This window comes from Archocentrus centrarchus, chromosome 5 (assembly GCF_007364275.1).
Source record: "Archocentrus centrarchus isolate MPI-CPG fArcCen1 chromosome 5, fArcCen1, whole genome shotgun sequence".
NCBI lineage: Eukaryota > Metazoa > Chordata > Actinopteri > Cichliformes > Cichlidae > Archocentrus > Archocentrus centrarchus.
In genome coordinates, this window is record NC_044350.1 from 28,252,151 (window position 1) to 28,277,642 (window position 25,492).

A 25,492-nucleotide genomic window follows, 5' to 3' on the forward strand; every position below is an offset into this window, starting at 1 on the left:
TTCAAACATCTCAGGTAAATGACTCTACCACCATAAGTGCATTGTACTGTAGTATTTGCTGAGCATGTGAGGACTTGGCAGTCCTTTAACAGCAGTGTCCTGTGGAGAGATTTCTGTCATGAGTATGACAAAAAAAGAAGGAGACTGAGGTGAATAGAACACAGTCAAGCTGCTGAACTAATTCCTGCAAAGATTTTATTGTCCCACGCTGGAGTTGTATTGTCCTGCCTGACATAGGGAGTCATATGCCCAGTAATCGTCTGGGATATACTGCTGACTCATAACTGTTTGTCCTGGAGGCTGCATCTGCGTCAGGCTCATACATATCACTGCTAATCTACTAAGTTTACACTGAGCTCCAGTAGACTGTGATTATTCATGTTTTTCTTTTTGATGTCCTCATCAAAGGCTGAATCAATATGAGCTCTTCTTTCAGTGCTGGAAGCCACGACTTCCTTTGAAATTTAAAGATCCTGTGATGGCAAAGTGTCAGTTTTAGGGAGGAAAACATATATAAATATAGCATTAAATATACATACATTAATGTATTTTGTGATTTTTTTTTTTAATGGCTGTTTTAATGCCAAGAGGCCTATCTCAGCTTCTGAACAACAAACTTCAAAAAATGTAAGCTGTAAAAGCTAACTGTACAAGGAACAGCAGATCGCTAATACAGTTGAACGGCTAAATTCAATGGAACATTCGCAGTCTAAGTTCAAGATATTTCCTTCAGAGGATGATATGGATTCAAATATTGGATTTGCTTTCATTGAGCTCCCAGAAGTTCAACTGAAATAAAATATCTTAATGACTGTTTACAGCTTCAGTTACAGCTTGAATGATAGATGTAAAAAAAAAAAAAAAAAAAGATGTTTAGAAGGTATACATCAGCATCTTGGTGTTGCTAACATGCTGGGAATAACATTAGTTTGACAGGAATATGGTCCTTAGTGCTAAATAAAAGGTTAGGTAAAATCACTGCCAATCAAACTGGAGTTTAATGGAGTTTAATGGTGAAACGGTGCCATCAATGTAACATCAAATTATGACAAGGCATGCACTTTTTTCATTTTGATACTTGGTAGTGCTTTGCCACACATTCTGGTCTGTACTATACAGCATTGACGTGCCGTGTTCAACTTAAGCATGCACTAAAGCATACAGTGCAAACCATAAAGTAATTCAATTCTACACCGGGAGTCTATACATGGCCCTGGGAATACCACTAATGGTGGGTGATGTCATTGCAAATAAAACAGATCCATCGTGTGTGCAACTTGAACTTAACTAATTTCAGTGTTGCTGGATTATCATATGACAACACAGAAATAGTGGTCTGTGGTGAGACATTTATTATGGTGATTACAAAAGTGCAGCTAAGGGCATATTTTTGTCTGTTCCCTGGCGTATGCATCATGCCCAAAACACTTTCAGACCTGCTGCATTTGCAGATGCTTTGCACTTTCTTTTTCATCATTCCGTCATACGAAGTAGCACTGTATGCACTGTGGTCACCGAGCTATTGAACAGTAACATACATCATTTTAAGCTGCAAATACCATCAATAACAATGATAATCATGATGTAACATCACATGCATGCGCAATGATGTTATGATGGGATGTTTTCAAATGCTGGAGACCATCATGATAAAAGGGTGAATTTTTTTTTTTCTCCTTGTAAATGCCACGTCTCAGAGCATCCAGGATCCAACTCTGTGTGTGTGTGTGTGTGTGTGTGTGTGTGTGTGTGTGTGTGTGTGTGTGTGTGTGTGTGTGTGTGTGTGTGTGTGTGTGTGTGTGTGTGTGTGTGTGTGGTTTGTCTGGTTTGGAAAATCTAGTCCACAGACACGCTCCGGTGGCAGACATGTTCCACCTTGGCTAACCGAAAATGACATGTGTGCCGGCTTCGGAAAACCTGATACATATTTTATACGTTCCATATAAAGCTCTTATATAATAATGGGTGTTCAGAATAAACCTTTGTCATTACTCAGCCATGACAGGAGGATTCCTCCGATTTTGTGCATCTTCTGGCTTTATGTTGTTTTGATGCATGGTTAGTGATGGCTGTGAGAGGAAGCATGACAAACATGGCAATCGTGGACTGATTCTAGGTGAAAATGTCAGAGGTGAACCATACACTCACATGTGATTTGTTTCCAGATCATTTTTATGTAAACCGGGTGGGGGGAAAGCTGTTGTCTTTAAAATAATAGAAATAATTTAATTGCATGTTATGGCTCATTCTAATTAATTTTTATTGAAGTCATGTAAAAAAACAGTTTTAAGTCTTCTGGGTAGAATTTATGTCGCTGTTGTCAGCTGTTGAGTGACATGTTACAGCCACAAGCCACAGTGACATTTCAGTGCAGTCGTGAACCGAAGCTGAGCTGAGCAGATACTGATGCACACTGTTAGTGAAAACATTATACATATTAACCAGGGGAGGCTCAAATTCTTGATTAAGAATTCACCAGATGCCACACTGCTGGATGTGTGAACTGTGTTGAACATCTGGCAGCTGTGGAGGTTTCTTGCTGGCAGGTATGTGGACGCAGTGGACTGTGTTTAACTTAAACATTTTGACCAGTTTCTAGGAAACGAGCACAAACTCTGAACCCCAGATGTGCAGTAGCACTGAGACAATCTATGAAGTGAGAACTGCACAACAATAGCACAACTGTTTCACTTTGTTGTGCTTCATGTGGAAACCTTAGCTGCTAGTGGAAAAGTTCAGTTTGCTGACTTAACATGCCTCAGCTAGGATTAGCATGTTAAGTCCTTCCTAGGGGTAAAACTCAGCCTTGTTTGAATCCGGACTGATAATACTGACGTTAAAGACTGAGCTCAGTAGCTCCAAACATACACAGTTTTCACTCCAATCTTGTAAGCTGTTGTCAGTTAATTCCTTTCTGGCTGAAGGTGTGTTGTAGTTGAATGAATGACAACTAGCTTACATGTATCATACTGCAGCACCTTTTTGTACAGTACAATTTTCCAGGTTTGTATCAGGAAAGACAAAAAACCCCTGACGTTACTGTCATCCGCCGCACTGCTGGCTATTGTGACAAGCTGATTGCAGTGACAGCTTTCAGGAATGACATGAGCAGATGCTCAGTCGGTCATATCAACTGTGACTTTGACTGTGGCAAGTGAAGGAAGGACTGCAGTAATTCTAAGTTTGACCACATAAAATGAATGTGAAGTACATGCTGTCATTGGCAGTAGGGTGTAGATAAAGAACAGAAAAATATAATAATATTATTGAAACAAGGAATTTTATTTTTTTTTGTCAGTTTAACATTTTTGTTACCACTACAGAGGACATAAAGTCTCAGGAGGATATATATATATATATATATATATATATATATATATATATATATATAATACCTCTGACAGTCTTTTCTTGTAAACCTAAGATGAAAGTAGCAAATCATGTTTTATTTCCTTATGCATGAACTGAATCACTCCTTCTATTTTTGGTGTTGGTGCAGTTTGGTTCATGATTAAAGTGTATTTCTGATCCACATTTCCCCTCCTACCTGTTCTAATAACCCAGTTCACAAGACTGTTGAACCATCCCAGACAACTACCCACACTTAGGCTCATCGCAGTGCTGCAGCATGCTGGGCTAATGCGTTATTTCTATATGAGCTTCAGTTCACCTCAAAGAACTGTGTCAGTTGCATAAGAGCTGCATAACTACAGTAGCAGGTTGTTTTAGTGTGCTTAAGGGATTTCACAGCTGAATATACTGCACTGCACATAATCCTTCAGGGCTGTGTATATATTTTTGTTGGCTATAATTCAATTAAATTAACTCATTTATGTCAACAGCAACATGATCTTGTTTAGCTATAAGCAGTGTTCGTTACTCAAAAAAAGAAAGTTATGTGTTGCATATTACTTGTTCCTTTTTTGAAAATAATGCAGTACGTTACTTAATTACAAACTGAAGATTGCTTTCATTGTACTCTGTAACATGAGCTGCATTTCCAGTTAACAATATAAACCTAAAGCTAAAGTCCCACACGCCAACACAAACCCCTGTCCTAACGAGGACACATATAAAAGCTTTCTTTTAGTGTTTACGTATGAACATAAAACTGACAGCAAAAAGCAAAATTGAAAAACCAGCTCAAAGTGATTTCAAAACTATTGTCACTGTGATTCTACAGCTGAAACATGTACATATAGTAGCTTTTTTTTTTTTTAACCCTGGCTGTAGTTTATTCAATGCACTTAATTTCATCTTTGGTGGTGAGGTCTAAAATGAATAGTGATCAAAATGCATGTTGGAATAAAACCAGCAGGGGTTCAAGGCCAGGGAACTGGAAACCGTTTTTACTGGGCAGTCTTTAGTGATTCAGACTCTTACATATGCTATCCAGTATCATTATTGCAGGATAAGACTAAGAATTGAAAGTCCTGTTTTGCTTTTTATCCGTTTAATGGAAGCAGAGGAATGATTTGTCATGTTTTTTGAAAACTGTACTCTTTCAGAGCAATATTGGACTGTTTTGTAGATAATTAAGTAAAAACTGTGTAAAACCTGACAATAAAACTACACTTTACTGATGGATGTTTATAAAATATTTTTTCCTTTAATTAGTTGCAGTAGAAAGTGACACAAATGAGTGCCCTATACTTTATATAGTATTTACAGGGTTTTTAAAAACTGCTGATGACATATGCCTCCAACAGAGAAATCTATGGATGTTCTTGCAATTGATCACTTTAATCTTTAGCTTCTTCTTTAGCACCAGAAAATTTGCTATAGACACTTTTAAACTCTAATATATTGTGAAATATCACAAGATTGACCTTATTCTGAAGTTTAGTAACCCTTGTGTTAGTTTATTTGGCAAGTTTAATGTGGTTGATGCTCATTTAGCGAAGTAATGCACTCCAACTTTACTCCATGGAGATCAGTTCATTTAACTTTTGATGAATTGCTTCCAGAGTTTTCAAACATGTATATAGCTGCCTAAGACTGAAGCATTATTTGGGATGTTGATGCTGTCATGGCATTACTGACCATAGTTAATCACATAAACTGACTTATAAGGATAAATCCCTGGATTAACTCACTCGCCTAAATGCCCCCTCTAATCTCAGTGGCACGAAAAGTACTGTACAGTGGGGTTTAATGAAAAAGACAATATGCCAGTAGTTAATAGATTTATGGTAATCTTTCACTAATTGGAGCTCAACAAATATCTAGAAGATAGGATGAAGTGTATGTGGGAGATGACAAAACAGGAAAACACACGTTACTTAACAATGTACATGCCTTTAGTAAGCAGGCACCCGCTGCAGACGAGTGCTGCTGCAGAGTGCTATAATTTTGTTAGGCAGTGTGATGGATCGAGGAGGGAGAGCTTGACTATTGTGTTGATGTTAGGAAGGCAATGTGACGTGCAATAATTTTATTCTGTGAACTCAAAATGCTTGAACAGTTACTGCACAAATTTTATCAACAGAGATGTTAACAAGAAATCACATTTTTCTTATATACACATACATACATGCATACATGCATACATGCATACGATGTGTTTAATAGAATGCTACAAATTCATAGAACCACAGCATCTGGAGCTGAAGAGCCCGATTGGCATTTGCCATAGAATGCCAGAATTGGAAGGTCCACCACTGGTGCCCTGTGCTTTTCAGAGGTCAGCAAAGCTGTCACTTTACTGGTCAGCCTATATTCCCACCTTCATCTATGGCCACAAGCAGTGGGTAGTGAATAAAAGAATAATCTCATATGATTGTCAAACTGGGATGAGACTACAGGGCAGACTGAGGACATACTGTAGAGATTATGTCTCTTGGCTGGCTTTGGAATGCTTTGGTGCTTCCCCCCACCCCCCGGAAAAAGGGCTGGAGGAGGTGGCTGGGTAAAGGGAGATCTGGGCATCTCTGCTCACACTGCTGCAACCCAGACATGGATAAGTGGTTGAAGATGGATGGGTGGATACATTTGTGCTCATAAAAGTTCACTCAGTTCACCCAGACGTGAAAGTGCAGGTTTAATGGCTGCCCATCCAGTAGACATCACAAGGATTTTACTGTGAACAAAAAATATTAAATATAAAAAGTCATAAATACTGTAAAGACAAAATATAATTATATCATTTACTTTTTGGATTTTCAACAATTTAAAAGTCCAGTTATCCAAAATAGCTGAAAAACAGTAGCATTAGAGGGAAAATGAAATCTAAACGTGCACATTTTAGCTGTCATAAACAAAAGCATCACAGGTCTAAAGTGGTGTCACCTAACAGTAACACTGTGGCATAAGCCTAATGCAGTTGTTCACAAGCTTCTTCCATCATGCCCCACCTTACTGGATGAAAAGCGATGTCCGTGGGGGGGCTTCCCCTTTGTGGCGAACATGGTGGAGACTTTCGCTAGTTACTACCTGCTAGCGTATGCTACCTGCTAGCATATGCTACCGTAATGTCCTTGTTTCACCCTGAGAATTAAGCCGATGTTCCAACATATGCTCTGCATGACTTTTCTCCCAGGTCATTTGCGCCCCACCTGTCACAACCCTGTGCCTCACTAGTGGGGCGCGCCCCACATTTTGAGAAACACTGGCCTAATGTAAGAAAAGCCATCCTTTACTTGCATATTTCCATTCTGCGTGTGTGTGTTTTGTGTGTTTGTATGTCTGCATTTGTGTGTGGCTGATCAGCCTGAGCTGATCTCAGTTCATGTTTCTCCCAATAGAGTTTCTCCTTGACAAGGCTAGGTCACAGGAAGAAACGCTGAAAATCAGGAATCTAGGCCTTGGTGCTATATATAAAAATTAGATCAGGCCTCTAGTAAAACTAGATAATATGACAGTCTTGAGAAAATTGAATTATGCAGATAGTGTAATGATGTACTCGTTCAACTCTTATCTATTGGTGCTGCACTACATGGAGAGAAACTTGAGCAGCAAAAAGATTGGGACTGTGTATCTCCAGAGCCAGAATTAGGACTTGCAAGAGAAGTAAGTTACCATTTTGCATAAGATGACACCTCATAAGGTGACATTTGGCTCAGACCAAAACAAGAATTACAAATGGCTTGATAAGCTTTTAAAATGTTGACTGAATGCTGATTATTTCCACATTTGTTCATCCATATTTCAGACATTTTCCAAATTGGGTTTATGGTAATCAATCAAATCTTATCCTCTGATGTGTTATGAGTGCATTATCAGCTCCTACATTATCAGCTGCAGAGGGTTTCTGAGTAGTGTGGAAACTTGAGGGCAGAGTAAAGTGATCCTGCGCAGACATGATGCTGGTCTGTAAAAGTATCTTTAGTCTGGCCCTCTTGCTTGATTATAGGTTTAGAGGACTTGGGCAGTTTTAGCTCTTCATAGTGTTGGCAAGATGCTTTGATGATGGCATGTTGAAAGACTGGCATGTAAAAAAAAAGAGAGAGATCTCTAAGTCACATTTGAACTGTGACACATGATGTCGCTGGCAAAAGACTCAAGTATGACTCACCGATGTCTGGTCATAATAGGTGAAGTAGGTGTATGTGTGTGTACGTGTGGCCTCTGGGCAGAAAAGAGAAACTGGAGACTGTGGAGCTGTAGGAGGCATGCAGTTTCCCTCTAGTTTTCTCACTGACTTCCTGTTGTGTAGCACTGATTTGCCACAGCTCTCTTTAAAGCAGCACGTGGGTCTAAATTGTGTTACTCTAGGCTGCATCTCCCTGATAAGCGTAGCTCATCACTGAAAGCAAGTTAGCCTGCACATCACACTGCTTATTGTCTCTGTGTGGAAGACTGACAGATGTTGGACTTTCATTTATTCAGGTAAGACGAAGAACTTATTTAGCTGTCAGTATAGATTTAAAACAAAAACAAAAAAGTTTTTTTTTTTTTTTATTTGAGATGAAAACGTAATCTGCAGAAATACACTGTCTTTGTCAACAAGGATCACACCCTGCTATTTATTTAGAAAATGATCAAAATCAAATTTAAATTACAGAAAAAAATAACAAACTGTAACTAATATAACTTACATTTAACATCATGATTTGGTCTATGTTTGTAATATTTACTAAAACTACTGCTGTACCAAAAGTCAGTAAGTCCAGGTGATTTGTTGAGCCTAAAATCACATTTCATCACTTTATAGACTAAATTCATGGACTGAGCATTTGGGAAGTGGTGTATGGTGTAACTCAGAAATACACAAATATAATAATTTTTTTAAATGTCAAAAAATACCTTTTTTTTGGAAAAAGAAAAACAGTTGTTAAGCAGCGGATAAGTCAAATGACATCAAACTTTGCACTAGAATGAATGACGTGTATATTAAAGGACAAACATGAAGTGTTTGGAAGATTTATTTTTTTGAATTGTATGGAATGTCAGTCAGAATAGCTGCTTATTGTAAACCATGCTGTTGTTTAGTTTGTTGTATTGTTTTTTTTTCTTTTCCTGTAGTTAGGCATTTTTACATAGGAAGTATCTATAAAAAATATATCGAGAGAACAACCATGAACCTTGACGTGGCCAAACTTCATTAAATTTTTAAATAAAATTTTAAACTGATGACTTCACACATAGTTTGTAGGGTCTACAGGTAAGGAAAGAAAATCTGAATCTGCAACTTCTACAACACAATCCAGGAAACTTGTCCTCGCGAAGGCCATTCAGGTGGTATTTATTGTTCAGGTTCATGCTCTATTGAAATTTCAGTTGTTGGGGACCTCTGTAAAGTTATCAAATTAGATGATGGGATGATGGGAAGTAGGGAATGCGGTTTTGGGACTGTTGAAGCCCCCACATTGTATTTTTATAGGAGAGGTGCTGTCTGCTGGCCATGATGGGGACAGACGGTGTTGGCATGGCCTGAAAGGAGCCATCCTCCAACTGCACGTGCCAAATGGTGTCAGTCTGCTACTGGCTTTCACAGCATGATTCACACTGGAGGTTGTGGGTAAAGGACCCAGAATACATTAGGCAAAGCTGTTGAAACATATGGCATATTTTTAAATGCACATGGTGCTTTGATTAATTTGAAATTAGGCTGTTTGATTTTTTTTTTGTCTTATTTTGAACACAATTTAATCTATTGTTTCTTAAAAAAAAAAAAAAAGCTGTTTTTGATGATTATTTAAGGTGGATTTTTTTTTTTCTTGCCAGAAATCAGCTGCTTCATTGCTTCATGTAGAGGCGCAATCAAACGGTACGCAAACATAATGAGACTTTTCTGATCGCAGTATTTCTCCCCAGTGAGGAATTTGAACTGGTGACTAGTCTGGTTTTTAGCCCTTCAAGCTACTTTGATGCTGTAATCGATACATAATGGTATAATGGTCCTTCCCCTCAAACCAGCTTCTCCTCTTTCTTCTTTCCCACTCGCTCATGCTTGTATTCACTCAGTAAGTCATGTGGTTAGAAACACTCTCTATCTGTGAAGCAGACGGCCTGGAATGTGCAGCTGTTTCACAGTATTTAGTAAGATATAAATCTCTAAAGAAAGCTTGTTATCTGTCGTGCACAGCAGAGGTAGATGTCTACACATACACATTTATGTATTTTAATTTACACATTAAGCTTTAAAATACTGTTGTTTTTGTTTTATTAATTAAAATTTTTATTTTATGTCACGAGCGTAAATTTGAGAGTTGACTGTAAAAAGGCCACTTAGATTTAGAGAATGCCAAACAAAGATGATACTTTTCCGTACACAGTTTTTCAGTATAGATGACAAGTCTAACACCGCTCTCATGTGATGGGACGGCTAGCAACTGATTTACTAATTTCTTGTGAAGTAGTGGTTTGAAAGAACTACATTTGTCGCATAATGCTGTGGCTGTTAAGTGCATATATATATCTGTCTGTCTGCATTTTAAGCAGTTGTCTGTGACACTGTTATTAATGCATTATTAGCAAAATTTTCTGTTCCAATTTTCTGTTTCTAATGCTTCTTCTCCTCAAAACCCTTATAGCAGCAAACCCAACTCTGTCACTGTACAGTACAATTATTAAACTCTGTAGAACATTTATCAAAAACTGGTTCAAAGTAGGTGACAAGGAGGGCAAGAGGTTTACTTAACTAAAAGATAATTTAAGATTTATTAAACATAAACTAACCAAGCCACAAACATTAAAGAGGGATGATGCTAGGTGGATTAGAAAAGAGAGACTGAACAGTTCATCTGAGCCATCTTTTTTAGCCTGGAATGCTCAGTTGAGCACATTAGCCGATGACCCTGCCATGTCAGTCAATTATCAGTAACAGCAGGCTAGTACTCCCCCCACCCCCCACCCACCCCACCTCCCACCTCTTAATACCAAGGTTAAACCTTGACACTGGACAGTTGAACTAACCTGAAATAAACCAAAATAATCCAAAATAAGAAAAGGCAATATTATCACATTTGAACAACTACAGTTACTAATCTTACTGCTGCTGTTGTGAAAATCTATTTTTATGTTGTACATGTTGTAACTGCTGCACCATTTTTATTTTTCCTGAATTTTTTTTTTTTCCCAGATCTCAGACCAGTAACTGTCAGCAACCATGAGCAGTGGAGTGAATATCAAAGTCATATCTCGGAGGCAGAGTGACGCAGGTGTCAACTCGAGTCTGCCTTCACCTCGAAGCATGATGCCTGTATCAAAGGCGGATCCCAAAGAGCAGTACAGTGGCCTCCCTAATCCCACAATTCAGTATCAGCACAGCGCCAAACGACGGCCTGCATATTCTTCACTGTCTGCTTCCTCAGGCCCTGCAGAGGTGCTGAGAGGTGCAGCTTTAAAGAACCACCTGCTGCAGCAAAAGACTAGCATGTATTCTCATAGAAGCCCGGCAGCTGCAGCACGAACTGATGGAACCTGCTCAGCACACAGCAGCCCTCAGATACCAAAGAGGGAAGTTCCACGCTCTAAAGACACATCAGACCTCCGCAGCAACACAATAACCCAGAAAGCTTTGAGAGACCTCCAGTTACGAAGAAACACTAACAAGAACTGGACCTTTGGAAAGTATCGTCAGAGGAGTCTGGACAATGCACAAGAGGGAGACACTTTGCGGCAGCTCCCACCTAATGCTCAGGCAGGCTACAGAAGAGGACGACTTCTTTATAGTAAAAATGCAAATGGGAATGAGATACCAGGGGTATCTTCAGCTGGAATGGAGAACTTCCAAAAAGAGGTGAGGAACATCTCCAACCAGGACCTGAGAGCTTCTGACAGGGAGGTGTTCAACAAATCATCAAGTCTTCAATCTTATATGTCTTCTTCATACAAGCCTTCCAGTCAGACACTGAACTTGCCACGCAGAGGGAGTGAGCCAGGACGGGTCAATATGGCTGCTGTTGCTCCCTTTAGGTTCAGGTGAGGGCAGTGTTTCACCTTTTAAGATGGAAAGATATGAAGTAGATTGCAGTTTATTTCTAGGACACCAAGGATATGATGCACCCTCGTTAATGTCGCATAGTCTTTTTTTTTTATTATTATTAAAGGACTCTAAAAAAATCTTTATTAATGCCTTGGTGTCAGTAAAAGCTGAGACCAGAGGAGTTATGACTTTGTGCTGTCTGTCGGTTGATGCACATCATCTCGCTTTCCTTTTTAATGCAGTTTTCAAAAAACATGCTAAAAAAAATGCTCTGTGATGGACTCATTTGAATTTGGTGGTAAAAGGTCACGGTCACTGTGACCTCACATAATACATTTTTGCCAAAACTCAATAATCCATTGTGGCAAAATTTCAGACAAACTAAACTAAAACAAATTTATCTTATTAAATGATGACATTTTATTTCTGAATGGTCAAATGTTAAATCTGGACAGACATAGATTTAAACTGCAATCAGTTTGTTCTTTATTCTGCAGGTTTCACGTTCATGAGGACGCAGATACCTTCCTGGATGATCTGAGTGACTGCTCCTCTGACTCCATGGAGGTCTGCTGTGATGATCTAGGTGAGTCTTTTGGAAACTCCACCCATTATTCTTTCCAATTGTGGAAAACTGGACACACCCGATGCTGTAAAGCAGTTGTTCCTAATGTCTCATTCATATAAGTTAATAAATATGAGGATCATAAATAACTCTTTGGTTGAAGTGGCATAGAATTTAAGATAAAGACCGTGAATATTGTGTTTGGTATCCCATTTCTTTATCATGGTTATGTTTATTATACACTTAGGGCAAACAAGTCTCCCCAACATACATGAATCAATCACATAAAGATCCCCAAAGAAGTTATTTAATTCTTTGAAAAACTAACTTCAGTTTAACTTCAGTTAAAACCAAAGAGGTCAGGCAGTTTATGAAAAAAAAAAAAGTTTTTCCATTTGTATTATATTGCATCCTGTAACACCCAAGCTTTTATAAGGGTGAGTGTTGACACTGGACTCTGTTCAGCGTGACAGTTGTTCTCACCAAATCTGCAGCCAACTCGCAACGAAATCTTTATACCGCTTGTACCACCTGTTATGTTCATCAGGATTTCCTGAAGCATTTCACTTCTTTCTCTGTGTTCATGTGGGAAAACTGATCCTTGGCAGAGAGAACGTTTCTCGAATCACACAGCACAGTTAATGCAGCGTTGTTTAGAAATGTTTTTGACATCTCTGATGTGCCCATTATAATCAGATTTCTATATTTTATGTCTGTGCTGTGTAAAACATTAAAAGTTGAATGTTTTGTTTACAACAGCCCCGTGCCTCACACATCCTGTTGCTTAGACACTGTAATACAGACATGACGTGTGTACATAAACAGGTCAATATTTCATTGTCTTAAGGAATTCACTTTTCCAAGTGAAGGCGATTCATTGTTAGAAGATACCAATGCGACGAGTCAGTTAAATTCAATTAGACAGAGACTATTTCATTAACGCTCTACTATAAGTAAGTGATATTAAAGAAAATGAACAGACACCACAGAACAGAATTATTACTTAAACATGTCTGTTGTGAAACTGGTATACAGAAGCCTTATTATTTTAGAATTTAATATTAAAACTTGCTTTTACCCATTGTTGAAAAATGAGAGGATTCTTTTCAGAAGTGTCACAACCAGTAACAGTAATGAACTGGTCAAACATCAAAAAACTGGTAATAATATATAAACTGCCACTATGGTGTCATCAGTGATGCCATCCATTGGGCCTGAAGTCTGGTTTTGAATCCTCAAGTGTGACATTGTGGTTTTTGTTATTTCTCTTTTTTTGTAGCATTTATGCATCTATAACATATAACACCTCATAAAAGCACCGTTTAACCTCTAATAACAAAATGATATTATGTTCTTATTTATATTAGATATTGTGATGCAATCACCCCCAGTGACCTTTGGGTAGTGACTGAAAAAATAAGATCACGAATACAAGTGGCAGAAATGAGCTTCCTCTGAAAGGTGGCTAGCCTCACGCTTAGAGATAGGGTGAGGAGTGCAGTATTTGGGAGGGGCTCAGAGCAGAGCCGCTGCTCCTCCACATTGAGAGGAGCCAGTTGAGGTGGCTCGGACATCTGACTAGGATGCCTCCTGGGCGCCTCTTGGGTGAGGTGTTCCGGGCATGTCCTACTGGGTGGAGGCCCCAGGGTAGACCCAGGACACACTGGAGAGATTTTATCTCTCGGCTGGCCTGGGAACGCCTTGGGGTCCCTCCAGATGAGCTGGTGGAGGTGGTTGGGGAGAGGGAAGCCTGGACTTCTCTGCTTAGGCTGCTGCCCCCGCGACCCAGCCGGGATAAATGGAAGAAAATGGATGGATGGATGGATAATGATGCAATCATATTACCTAGCAACCGCCTACCAATGGACTAAAATGACCTCTTTTTAGCATTAATGCACCTGTAACACCTTTATAAAAGCATCATATAATTTTCATTTCCCACGGTAATATATATATACATACACACACACACACACCTGGCAACCACCTAGTATTTAATAGCAGTTGAGGACATGGTGTGTATGAGTATAAATGGCATGAATGAAATACAGAAGTTCAGTGACCAAAACTGGACCACAGGTTTAGTCTTGGATGGGTAGTTGGTACATTCAGCCACACAGTAAGCCATATTGATTCAAATTAGCTGGGGTGATTAGCAGACAATGTTGCCCTATTAATGCTTTGGTGAAGTATTCGTCCCTGTAAAGTTCCTTTGAAGGGACAATCTAGTTATAGTGTTTAAAAAAAATATGTTCCAGTCTGTAAGCATGTTTAGAAGTTGGACATTTTAACATGGGACTTTGGGAGGGTCCCTTTTGGAGCCAGACTCAGATGGCCATTAGAGGAAATTAAGATTTTGGCAAGTTTTCAGGTTGCCACTTGATCTCTAGCTATACTAAGTCCTAAAAATGATAAGATTATTACAACATTTCAGGTGTTTTGTGAACATTTTTCACAAACATTTGCTTTCTGGGACTAAACGCAGTCGGGCAGAAGGAAGGAAAAACATCAAATCTCAAGTAGAGGGAAAAAAATATGCTGGATATCTATACTGATATGCACTGGGTAGTGAATTAGGAATGAAAGGATGCCACATTGTTTGATGGAAATGAAAACGACCAACCTGCTGAATTCAAGGACACCCTGAAAACCTGTGAAAAAACAAATGATGTGGCCCATTTTGTGGAAATTTCATTACAGCAACCCAACATGGTACTCTGGTATTCTACGGCAAATGTCATTCGGGCTTGACGGTTCTGGGCAGTGAGCACAGGACCCACTAGAACTCATGAGGTCTGTTTCTGATTGTTTGGTCAGAGACATTCACACCAGTGCCCTGCTGGAGGTCTGACAGTGTTCATCTTGTTCCTCCTTGCACAAAGGAGCAGATACCGGTCCTGCTGATGGACCTTCTACAGCCCTGTCCAGCTCTCCTAGAGTAACTGCCTGTCTCCTGAAATCTCCTCCATTCTTGAGACTGTGCTTGAAAACACAGCGAACCGTCTGACAATGGCACATATTGATGTGCCATCCTGGAGGAGTTGGACTACCTGTACAACCTCTGTAGGGTCCAGGTATCACCTCATACTACCAAAAGAGACACTGACCCTCGCCAAATGCAAAACTAGTGAAAAAACAGTCAGAAACGATGAGGAGGGAAAGATGTCAGTGGCCTCCACCTGTAAAACCTTTCCTGTTTATGGGGGTTGTCTCATTGTTGCGCCTCTAGTGCACCTGTTGTTTACTTCATTAACACCAAAGCAGATGAAACTGATTAACCACCCCCCTCTGCTACTTAACTGACCAGCTCAATATCCCAGATGTTTAACTGACTTGATGCTATACTCTGATAAGTGTTCCTTTAATTTTTTTTTTTGAGCAGTGTTTATCGAAAACAAACTGAAGTATGAAATTACTAGAAATATGCAACACATTTCCTTAAGTTTTACAATGGAGCTGTCATCAATACTAAAAGGATACCTGTTAGCAGTTACCCTTTGTGTGAAATATCAAATGACCTACTATATATTTTTATTAGTTTATTTATTTATCTTTTGCTTCTATTGCAACTACTAAAATAGCAGTAATGTCTAAATTAATATTGTGATTAAGGTCCAAATAACAAACCTGAGCTGTATGTTATTTTGAATTACATATGTGGCTTATTTATTGACCACCCGAATCACACAGACTTTGAAAATGACCTCATATAATTGCACTGGGATATTAGAAAACCCTTTAACTGACTTCTTAATTATCTTAATCACTTTGAGGGTTCAGAGCCTTCAGCCAGCCTCCTCGGGGAGAGCGCAGACCAGCAAGTGAGTGGTCCTCTGCTGAGATTGGACAGATGCAGGACTGAGAGACTGAGTGGTTTGATGGGAAGATCAGCTTTCACCTCCTGTCTGGGAGTTCCTCTCCTCCCCAGTGTAAAGACCTGGGGGACACTTCACTTCAGAGAGCTTGTGTCTTTGTAAGCTGTCATATGTCTTCAGCCACATGTTAGCTGGAAGATAAAATATGTTTGCAGCAATGACGGCTCCATTTAGCAGAAACAACTGCTCAGTCAGATCTCTGGTGAGAAATCTTAAAATGAGCAAAGTTTAAGGATGGGGAAACTCACAGCAAATTAATCATTCTGACAAATGTTTGAACTTTACAAGATCATTTTACTTTTGCTATTGTTTCTTTCAGTTTGAGCTCATTTTTTGTTTTGCCGATTTTCCTCAAATGATGGAAACAAAAAACATAACTAATCATCTCTCAGGCTCCTCACGTTCCAGCTAACACAATGATTCCATTACATTTGAATTTAGACACATTAGTTATCACATTAGTTACCACATGACTTCAACATACTCTTTTGATTCTCTGCTTCAACCTACAGCTCTCTGCAAAGATTTTTTTAGGTGCTAAATGTAAATACAGCACCCAGTCTGCTAGGTATACTTGCAAACATTTTGTCAAGCCACATGGAAGGTAGGTTGTTCCAATAATCTTGGACAGATGGTTTCTAATGGCTCTGGCTGTGCGGTTGTTGTTGCTGGATTGCTGCAGAATGAGTTTGGATCTGATTCTTGACAGTACTTTGTGATGAATAAGAATCTAAAGTGAAAAATTGAACTTTTAGACAAAATGTGACTGATACTGTGCTCGCCATTAGGGTCAATGCATTGTTTAGAGAGGTGCAGAGGACAGACTACTTTTCCTCTAAGATCTTGATACAAATGTAAACGTGTGTCATATTTCAGGGATATCATGCATACACAATATCAGCTTTTCTAAGAAGCGTGGTGCATATGTGCTTTTCTCAAAGCACTGACAAAATCATTGTGGTTTGGATTAGGCAGCGACCACTGCAGCCTGGATAATTGGGTCTGCCTCCTCGAAAATTTAATCAGTCTATAGCCTGTAAGGTGGATTTCAAAGCATGTGCTAATGGGAACTGGCAGTTGTGCTATATCATGTATGCTGTTTCACTGATTTCAATCTTTAATGTGTTAAAAATTAAAATCAGTGAAACAGCATAAAAATGAATATATCTTTTCTGGATGCCGAGATCGAAGGGGGCTGAGAAGTAGTAGTTGTAAAAAGTAGTGTTCGAGAACTAAACTAAGACTGCATGTGCAGCTATGTTTACTTAAACAGCATATGTTATCCCCACCTATTTGGGCACTGATGAGGCTGCAAGTGGGTTGTTGTTTGCCTGGCTGTTGGGTGTGATTAAAACCAAACATATCCCAAATCGGTGATGTATTCTTTTTAGGAACCCACATTCATTGGAAGTGGCAATGGCATGGGAAGTGGAGAGACTCCGACATCCAACATGAACTGAGTGGGAATATGTGGCAATCATATTCCCACTCAGTTCATGGAATGATGGTGGCTGAGAAAATTTCATTCTCCAGCCTCAGCGTGGCACAAACCATTATAACTAAACACTGGCAGAATGCAGTAGGTCTGTTTTCGCATTCTGTCTGAAAGCCCAGTACTGTACATGTGACTCTTGTGGTTTTCTCCTTCAATCACATGTGTTGTTCTGCCTGATGTTCCTTGGTGCATTGCATCATAGCAGCTGAGCACCCCAAAAACGATTACATGCGCTGAGAAAGGGAAATGTACCGCAGACAGCTGTGTAGCTGTCTTGCCATGGGTGCGTGCGCGCACACACACACACACACACACACACACACACACACACACACACACACACACACACACACACACACCTGCATTCACTCAGATGGCCAGCTGGAGGATGTGAATCAGACCCACATATGTAAGAAATCAAATTAAAAATTCAGCTCCACCCACCTCGCTCTTGAGAACTGGTGGCAACAAAGCTTTGATATTTAGTGGCCTGAACCCTACAAACAGAAAAACACTGTTCTGTGAGTAAAAGACGCAGTAATTCTGAAGGTGACAGTCACTGAAGTTTACATGATGTTGATGTGTACTGTCATCTTAGGTCAGCGTCAAAAATATATGGAATTACCTATAATGTGTTATATTCTTGTTTGTGTTGGTGCTGTTGATTGGCCCTTTATCTTATTCTACCTACACAAAGCTTTAGCACCATCAGGCTGCTGTTTGCTTTTTGGAAGATTGCACACAAATATGTCTTCATAGCATCTGTGCTGCTTGTATTCCCAAATTCCCTTCCTCTGCTTTGCAAAGCAAATAAATCTGCACTGTGCCATAAATGCTACGGGCGCACTGGTGTTCTGCATATAAATCCAGGCAAAACTTATCCCGATGTTTAGCATGTTCTCTATGTCAGTTTTCGCATGCTAACATAATTAGCCCTGGATAAAAATGAAATTGAAAATTACTTCTGAGGGAGATACCAATATCTGGACAAAATTTGTAATAGTTAAAGTTAATGGGATATATCCTTTATAAACTACACTTCTTTTTTTTTCTCAAAAGTAGATGTTGAAATATTTCAGTATGGACCAAATTAACCAATCAACTCACTAATGGACTTTCACCATCACTTGATAGAAGATATTCATTTTGCCAATGTCTGATGCAATCTTTATGTATAGGAGGCTTGTGGGAATTTGTGATCTTATGATTCATTATGAAATCCCCACTCCCCTAAACAAACCAGTTATTCATGCATCATGAGAGTGAGGTCACCGGCAGTGATCTAGAGTCAGGCAGGGAGGCTTGGAACTCGTGATGTGGAGGAACAAGAGTTGACATTGTTCCAGGAAGTAATTGCCAGATCAAACAGGGTTGCTAGTCCATGAGCCACCCCAGGTGCTCTGAAAGCCTAATAAAAAAGTCATTGGAGTGTGTTGCCAGCCTATTGTGTGAGTTAAAGTTGAACCCTCTGGACATTGTAGCAAGCAGGTCAAACATATCCGGTGGATTTGCATCATGTAGCGTGGTCTTTTTCGGTCATGCTGGTTACATTTATTGTGTACTTGAAAGGGCGTTTTAAATGTTTCTGTGGATTGAGATTACTTATTAACATGTTGGTGTTGCCACAGTTTGGTGTTTCTTTGGCAGCTGTGGTTGTGCAGGTCTGATGCAGATGACATGCAGGCAATGAGAGTGAGTAGTTTCCATGGAGCAGCCCTGCATGCGAGTGTTGCAGAGCCTCCCGAATCCTCTTCAGCGACGGCTGTGTCTAATGTTGAAAGATGATTATGCTCGTATGTCAGCAAATAAACCCTGCACGGAACGATGTGACTAGATTTGCAATTTAATGTGCATGTGTGTGTGTGTGTAAATGCATCTTTCAGTGACTTAAAGATATTTCCAAAGTGTGGTTTTGGGTGTGTTACTTGCTTACCCTGGCACATCTTGTTGCTCTCTCAGTCTGCAAAAGTGAAGTCACCCTTTTGGCAGATGCACGGTATTTTAAGTCATATTTCTTCCCCTTTTTTTTTTTCTATCCAATTACTTTTCCTTATTTCATCTGTTGATATGATGTACAATATCTTTCAAACTCATTGTTGATATAGTATGACTAGAGGTCCACTCAAGGCAGGACTATACACTGCTGTTTTCTTGGCATATCTGTAAATCCAGAATAGATATCTTAAATAAATGTGAATCTCATAGAGGATCAAGAGATGATGTGGTTCCTCCAGTTGTTGCATTGTGCGGGGTTGTGGCAGCTATACATATTCGTGTTGTAGGATATCATTACATATGTAAATGGATATCACTTCACACATTAATAACCCCTCCACTAGGACAATTCATGCATCACGTTAAGAGTATTGAACAGTGAGGTGGGAGGTGAAGAAGGGGGAGGGGAAGAACAAAGGAATCAGAGGAGATGGTGCGATAACATGGTGTGTTAGAGGAAAACTGTGCCTGGTTTTAAAAGAAATGCCACAGATGATCTTTTCTCCTCATTTGGCTGCATTTCACATATTCTGCTGAGATATAGCAAAGCATCTTTAAATGAAGGAAAAATGAAGGAAGAAGGAGGGAGGATGGGAGGGAAGGCGGAGGCGAGGGAGAGGCAGCAGAGAGCAGGGGGAGGAGGGTGCGCTGTTGCGTCTTCCGCCGCTGTCATTCTGCTGCTGCGTGGTTCAGCGGCAGAAGGGTGTGCTGAAGGGAGGACTGTGGAAAAAAGAGGAAAGGAGGACTGAAAGGAAGGAGAAAAAGGGAGCGCCTGGGCAGCACTGCAACAGCTGCAGCTGCAGCAGCCTGTCAGGAAGAAAGGGAGACAGAGGGAGACAGGGGAAGGAAAGAGACGGCTGCAGGATTGCTTTAAAGGGAGCATTTCTATGTATGATTGTTGCACAAGGAGAAGGAAGTGTAGAAGCCTGTGTTCTCCCTCCTGATGTTTTTTGATATGGTCTCATGCAGGAGGAATGCTTGGTAACAGTACAAAAGGCAGAGAAGGAGATTTGAAGATGGAAAGGACGGATAGTACAAAGGCATACGGCCAAGCAGATGGCAAAGGAGTTGGTATGGCAGCTAAGAGGGCCAAGCCTGGAGTGCCCCAGAGCACACAGAGAGGGGAACTAAAGGTCTACCGGGCAGGTAGTTCTGAGGGCAGGATACCAGTGCCCTCCAATCTCCGCAAGCAGAGGTCTATGACAAACCTGGCTGTGCTCACTGATGCTGAGAAGAAGTTACACCTTTATGAGCCAAAGTGGTGCGATGACATGGCCAAGCCCGGAGCAGGGCAGACCAAGACGGGCAAGCCAAAGACAGCAGGGGGTGGCAACAGTGCTGGAGGGGGTGCCCCCCTCTCTCGAAACCTATCCAAATCTGAGCACTCACTGTTCCAAGGTAAACCCAAGCCCTTCAGCCCTCTGGCTGCTCCCTCTGCCTTGAACAAGCAGAGCCGCATACCTCGTGGTCCTTATGCTGAGGTGAAGCCTTTGAGCAAAGCACTTGAGGATGGAAAATCAGATGATGAGATCCTCTCCAGCAAGGCAAAGGCCAATGCAAAGAAACCTGGAGCTGGAGCTGGAGGGGAATCCAGCACCAAGGGCCAAGGAGAGGAAGGGGCAGACAAACCTTTCCTGAAAGTGGACCCAGAGCTGGTGGTGACAGTGCTGGGTGACCTGGAGCAGCTGCTCTTCAGTCAGATGTTAGGTGAGTACAGCAGAGAAGTCTTAATGCCTCTTCCGCCCCTGGGCCTCTAAAATATACGGTGCTACAAACCAAGAGCCGTGCTTGTACAATTTTCAAATGAGCAACACGCCCCCTTTGAAACGGCCACCACACGGCACCTGCTCGCTGCTGTTGATCCACATTTCCCCCGAACAGATTTTACACAGCTCACCGACTGTGGGGGGAAAAAACACAAAGAGATCGACATGCTTGCAAAGCATGCTGCTCTTATTTTATTGAATACAGACCCAGTTTAGCATTTTCACACATGAAGCTCAACGGTTAGTTGATTCTCCATTATTCTTATTCCTCTAGCATGTTACTCAGGTCTCTTGGTGGGTTTGATTGTGTGAAATAGGTTCACTTGCTGTCAAAACATTGCCAGCTGATTGCATGAAACCCCAGGGGGGCTGTGGGGGCTCTGGATTATTACCAACAGGCTGATCTCCTTCCGAAGGACTCTCATTTGCGGCAACATGTGCAGATGCACTCGAGGATCCATCCGGTTCTCCACATATGCTTCCAAAAACCAGAAATGGGAATAACAGCATGCCATATTAAGTTCCTTTTAGGCACAGAGACACACATTTAGCCTCCCCCCAGCTTCATTCATCTGCAGAGCACTGACAGATGGTTTACACCCAGTGTACTACTACACTGCAAATGGCAAAGAAAATGGCTTTGTCTCTGGAGGTGGAGGTGTAGTTGTAGGTCAGGTTTAGCAATAGCAAGGCTTTAATGATTAATATGGGTCTTGATCATTAGATGGTGGTGATTATGACTGCAATGATTTGTTTTGATTTTTTTCTTTCTAAATAGATACCTTTTTGTATAATTGTAGGTGTGTTGTGTATCTAATTGTCATCTGTATTTTGGATGCACTTAACATAAAATCCAATCTACTGAAGTATATAAACATTTTTTTTCTTCTTCAATGTCATCATGTTTCCTGCTGTATCTTAATGAACAATTAATGAACATCTGTGACGATTTGATCTGTTATCCATGCTTCATTAGTGCATGGATATTTATCATTCATATTGGCTGCACTTACCACACAGACCAGTAGAAACTTTATACTGTGTTGGATATTATAGATGTCAGCATCTTACTCAAATCCCTTTTGTGCAATTAAGTGGAGCCACAACCAAAATTGCTGAGAGTTCTGTAGATTCTGCACCACACCCATGTCTGCTTCATTAGCCTACATTTGCAGCTTAATGTTTAGGGGTGATAAATCTGTATTCCTCTGCCTCAAATGAAAGTCATTATTTTTTTGAAAAAAGGGGTTCTATAATTTTAATGAACTATGAAAGGAAAAACAGCCTCCAAAGAGCAGGAAACATGGAAACGTGGAACAACGTCTAAGTTTTAATTACTGTAGCAATGATAAGCAAGAAATAAAGACAGATATGTTCATTTTAGTGTTTCATTTTAATGTTATTGTTTTGTGTGGAGGACAGTAATATCAGAGTATATTATAAAATAATTATTTTCTATGATTTTACAGTACCTTTACAGTGGACATGCCTATTACTGCAAAAGGATCTTTTTATTTATAGTCTGCAGTACATTCAAGGGCTAGTTAATGCTCAATGCTGTGCTCTGCTTCAGCAGCGTTTCTCATTATGAGCTCCTTGAAAGGATGCATTTATTTATAAGCATAGAGGGTCTTTTGTTTACCAATAGGAAAAGAATGGTCATCTTAGTTAATAAGGTAATGCATTAATTTAACCATTGTTTGTGCAGCAGATAACACAGGAGCATTACATACCACCACCACAACGTTTCATGCATGTGAATACATTAAAAAAAACAACTTTCTCTTAGGATCTAGAATAGCTTCACAGAGCAGCAGAGTTTGCTCGTTGTTTGATGTGGAATAAATGGAAAGTGAGTTGCATGAAATAATTTTCAAAATAAAGGACATGCTAATGCACTTTATTACAAAATAAACACCAAAACTACCAAAAAAAAAAAAAAGAAAGTGATTAGAGTAGTGCAGACAGAAATGCATCTGATAAACACCGTGTACTCTAGACAACATGGGGATGAACAAATCTCATTTTGTCATAATTGGGGTCTGTTATGCCAGATCTCCACAAGTAGCAGTGTCCTCCATCTATCACAGCGGAAAAGGTAGAGGCACACAAGCATCAGAGAAGTTAACTTTTACATGGGTTATGATAAGAATAACTTTTTAAACACAAAAATGTCATTCTCATGTTATTTCTCTGAAGGTAGTATTTCCAGTATCATGGTTGGAGACTCTTGTTATCTCAATCAGTAGTAGTTTTTTTTAGAATGAAAAAAAATGTAAAAAAAAAATCTATCAATATTTTAAAAAGGTGCACTGTAAACCTGGATAAGTTGAATCTACTTTAAAAAAAACCAAGGTAACTCGTTGCCTTAAATTTTTTAAGTAATGAAACAGTTTATTTAACTCAGCCTGTTGAGTAAGCACTACTCCATGTCCAATTGAACTAAATTGCATGTTCTAATTGACCAAACTTATCTTTTATAGTTCATGAAAAAATAAAATGTCTTTTGATCAATCAATTCCCCTATCCTTTTCATGGTTGTGTGGGCTGGAGCCTATCCCAGCTGACAAGGCAGTAAGATGCAGGGTACACCCCGTACAGGTCACCAGCCTGTTGCAGGGCTGACACAGACAACCATTCACACCTGTGGGCAATTTAGAGAGACCAATTAACCTAACCCCAGTAACTGCATGTCTTCAGATTGTGGGAGGAAACCCATACAGACACAGGGAGAACATACATGAGTCCACACAGCAAGAGTCTCAGGCTAAGGTAGAATTGAACCCAGACTAGTATAGCTCAGATAGCTATTCTAGCTGTGAGGGAGCAGTGCTAACCACCACGCCACCATGCTGCCCGTAACACAAATATTTTTTACAGTGTTGAACTGTGTCTGTTTAAATTTGGTAAATAAACAAACATGATAAAACTCAGCCCTGCTGAACACTGGTACATTAACATTTACAAATAACATTTGTCCATGGAACAATAAAAAACTATACGAGAGAGCGTTGTGAACAAAAACACCAAATGTCTTCTGTTCCAAACAGCGAGAGGCCTGGGCCAAGCTGGAATTGAACCCAGACCTTCTAAAAGCCATTCTACCTGTGAGGCAGCACTGCTAACCATCGTGCCACCATGCAGCTGCGTGTTAATCCAGTCTGTTAAAACTGGTATAAACTAGATTTTTAGCAGGTGCATAACTTGATGATATTAAGTTATTTGAACTCAAACACATGATTATAATAAGATATAATAAGACCATCAAAAAGTACAGTCTACTCAGCATTAACAAGTAATGTTCACATTCTAGGTAATTTTAAGTAATATGAACTCAATATTTTTAAGTGGAATCAAAATCTGGGTTTACAGTGTAGGAACTAGGGATGGGTTTATGTAGCTTTACCACTCTACAAATACAGACTTTTTGACAGTGATGGTAATAAGTGATGGTTTACCTCCCTTTTGCATCATTAGTCACAGTTGGCATTTTCTATATCTGCTTTGAAAAGACAAGCAGGAAAAACATATTCATTTTTGCCCTAAAGCAATCTTTTTTCTCTTTCTGTCAACTTTTCTTTTTTCCATGTGAAATTTATCCTAAAAACAGCCCTAAAAGTGAGATTGAAAAAAGCTGCAAGTCCATGCTGCTGAATTTCTCAGTGACTTGGTGCAACATGCAGGTTCTTTAATGTTGGTCTAGCAGTGTTTGTAGGGTTAATTACTGAGGGCCTGTAGGCTATTTTAGAACAAATTTTTCCAAGATTTTATCTTGTCCAGCATTGTGAGTATATGGAGCACTTCCTGAAGTGTTGCATCATTCATAGGACTTCCCCGGTTCTGATCTGCTTCAGTATTCTGTCCGAGTTTTCCTTCCTATCGTAGACATCACTGCAATGCAGGGTACCACAGCACCACTACACAAGAGCACAGAGCTTACTGCCTACATTATATATTCACAATAGATGTAATTCACATGTGTGCTTTGTCATTCCTGGTGAAGTATAGTTTATCCCAGGAATTAATGACAAAGTGAATTAGAAGACTGAATAGGAATGCAATATGACAAAAGATTTATTGCTCAGTGGACACATCTGTTGTTCTCATGAAACCTGTGTCTTTCCCAGTGTATGTAGTTTAGACACAGGCCTCTAGACTGCAAACAGATAAATAACTGAAGAACAGGATAGTGTATTTTACTGTGCAGCACACTAAAGTGACTATATACCATTTCTATTTAAAATTCATGTCACATCTCGTAGTAATCCCACAAGCAATATGTTACATTTTAAACATTCAAAGATTAACAACTGTGCAACGAGATCAGTACATCTGAAAGATAAAATGCAAAAATAATGATTAGTACATGTAAGTGTCCACATTTTTAATCTACTGGCAATAGCAAGAACTGCTGAGTGTCTTTAACAT

At 39.8% G+C, this 25,492-nt stretch overlaps 1 protein-coding gene across 1 annotated transcript in view; it reads left to right on the forward strand.

Moving 5' to 3' along the window:
* nav1b (neuron navigator 1b) overlaps positions 1-25,492 on the forward strand; it is a 67,748-nt gene that overhangs the window by 2,569 nt on the left and 39,687 nt on the right. Inside the window, exons 2-4 of the mRNA XM_030729134.1 lie at positions 10,523-11,182; positions 11,279-11,364; positions 11,866-11,954. Of these exons, the coding sequence (XP_030584994.1) occupies positions 10,550-11,182; positions 11,279-11,364; positions 11,866-11,954 (808 nt within the window). The 5' untranslated portion in view covers positions 10,523-10,549. The remainder of the gene's footprint in view (positions 1-10,522; positions 11,183-11,278; positions 11,365-11,865; positions 11,955-25,492) is intronic.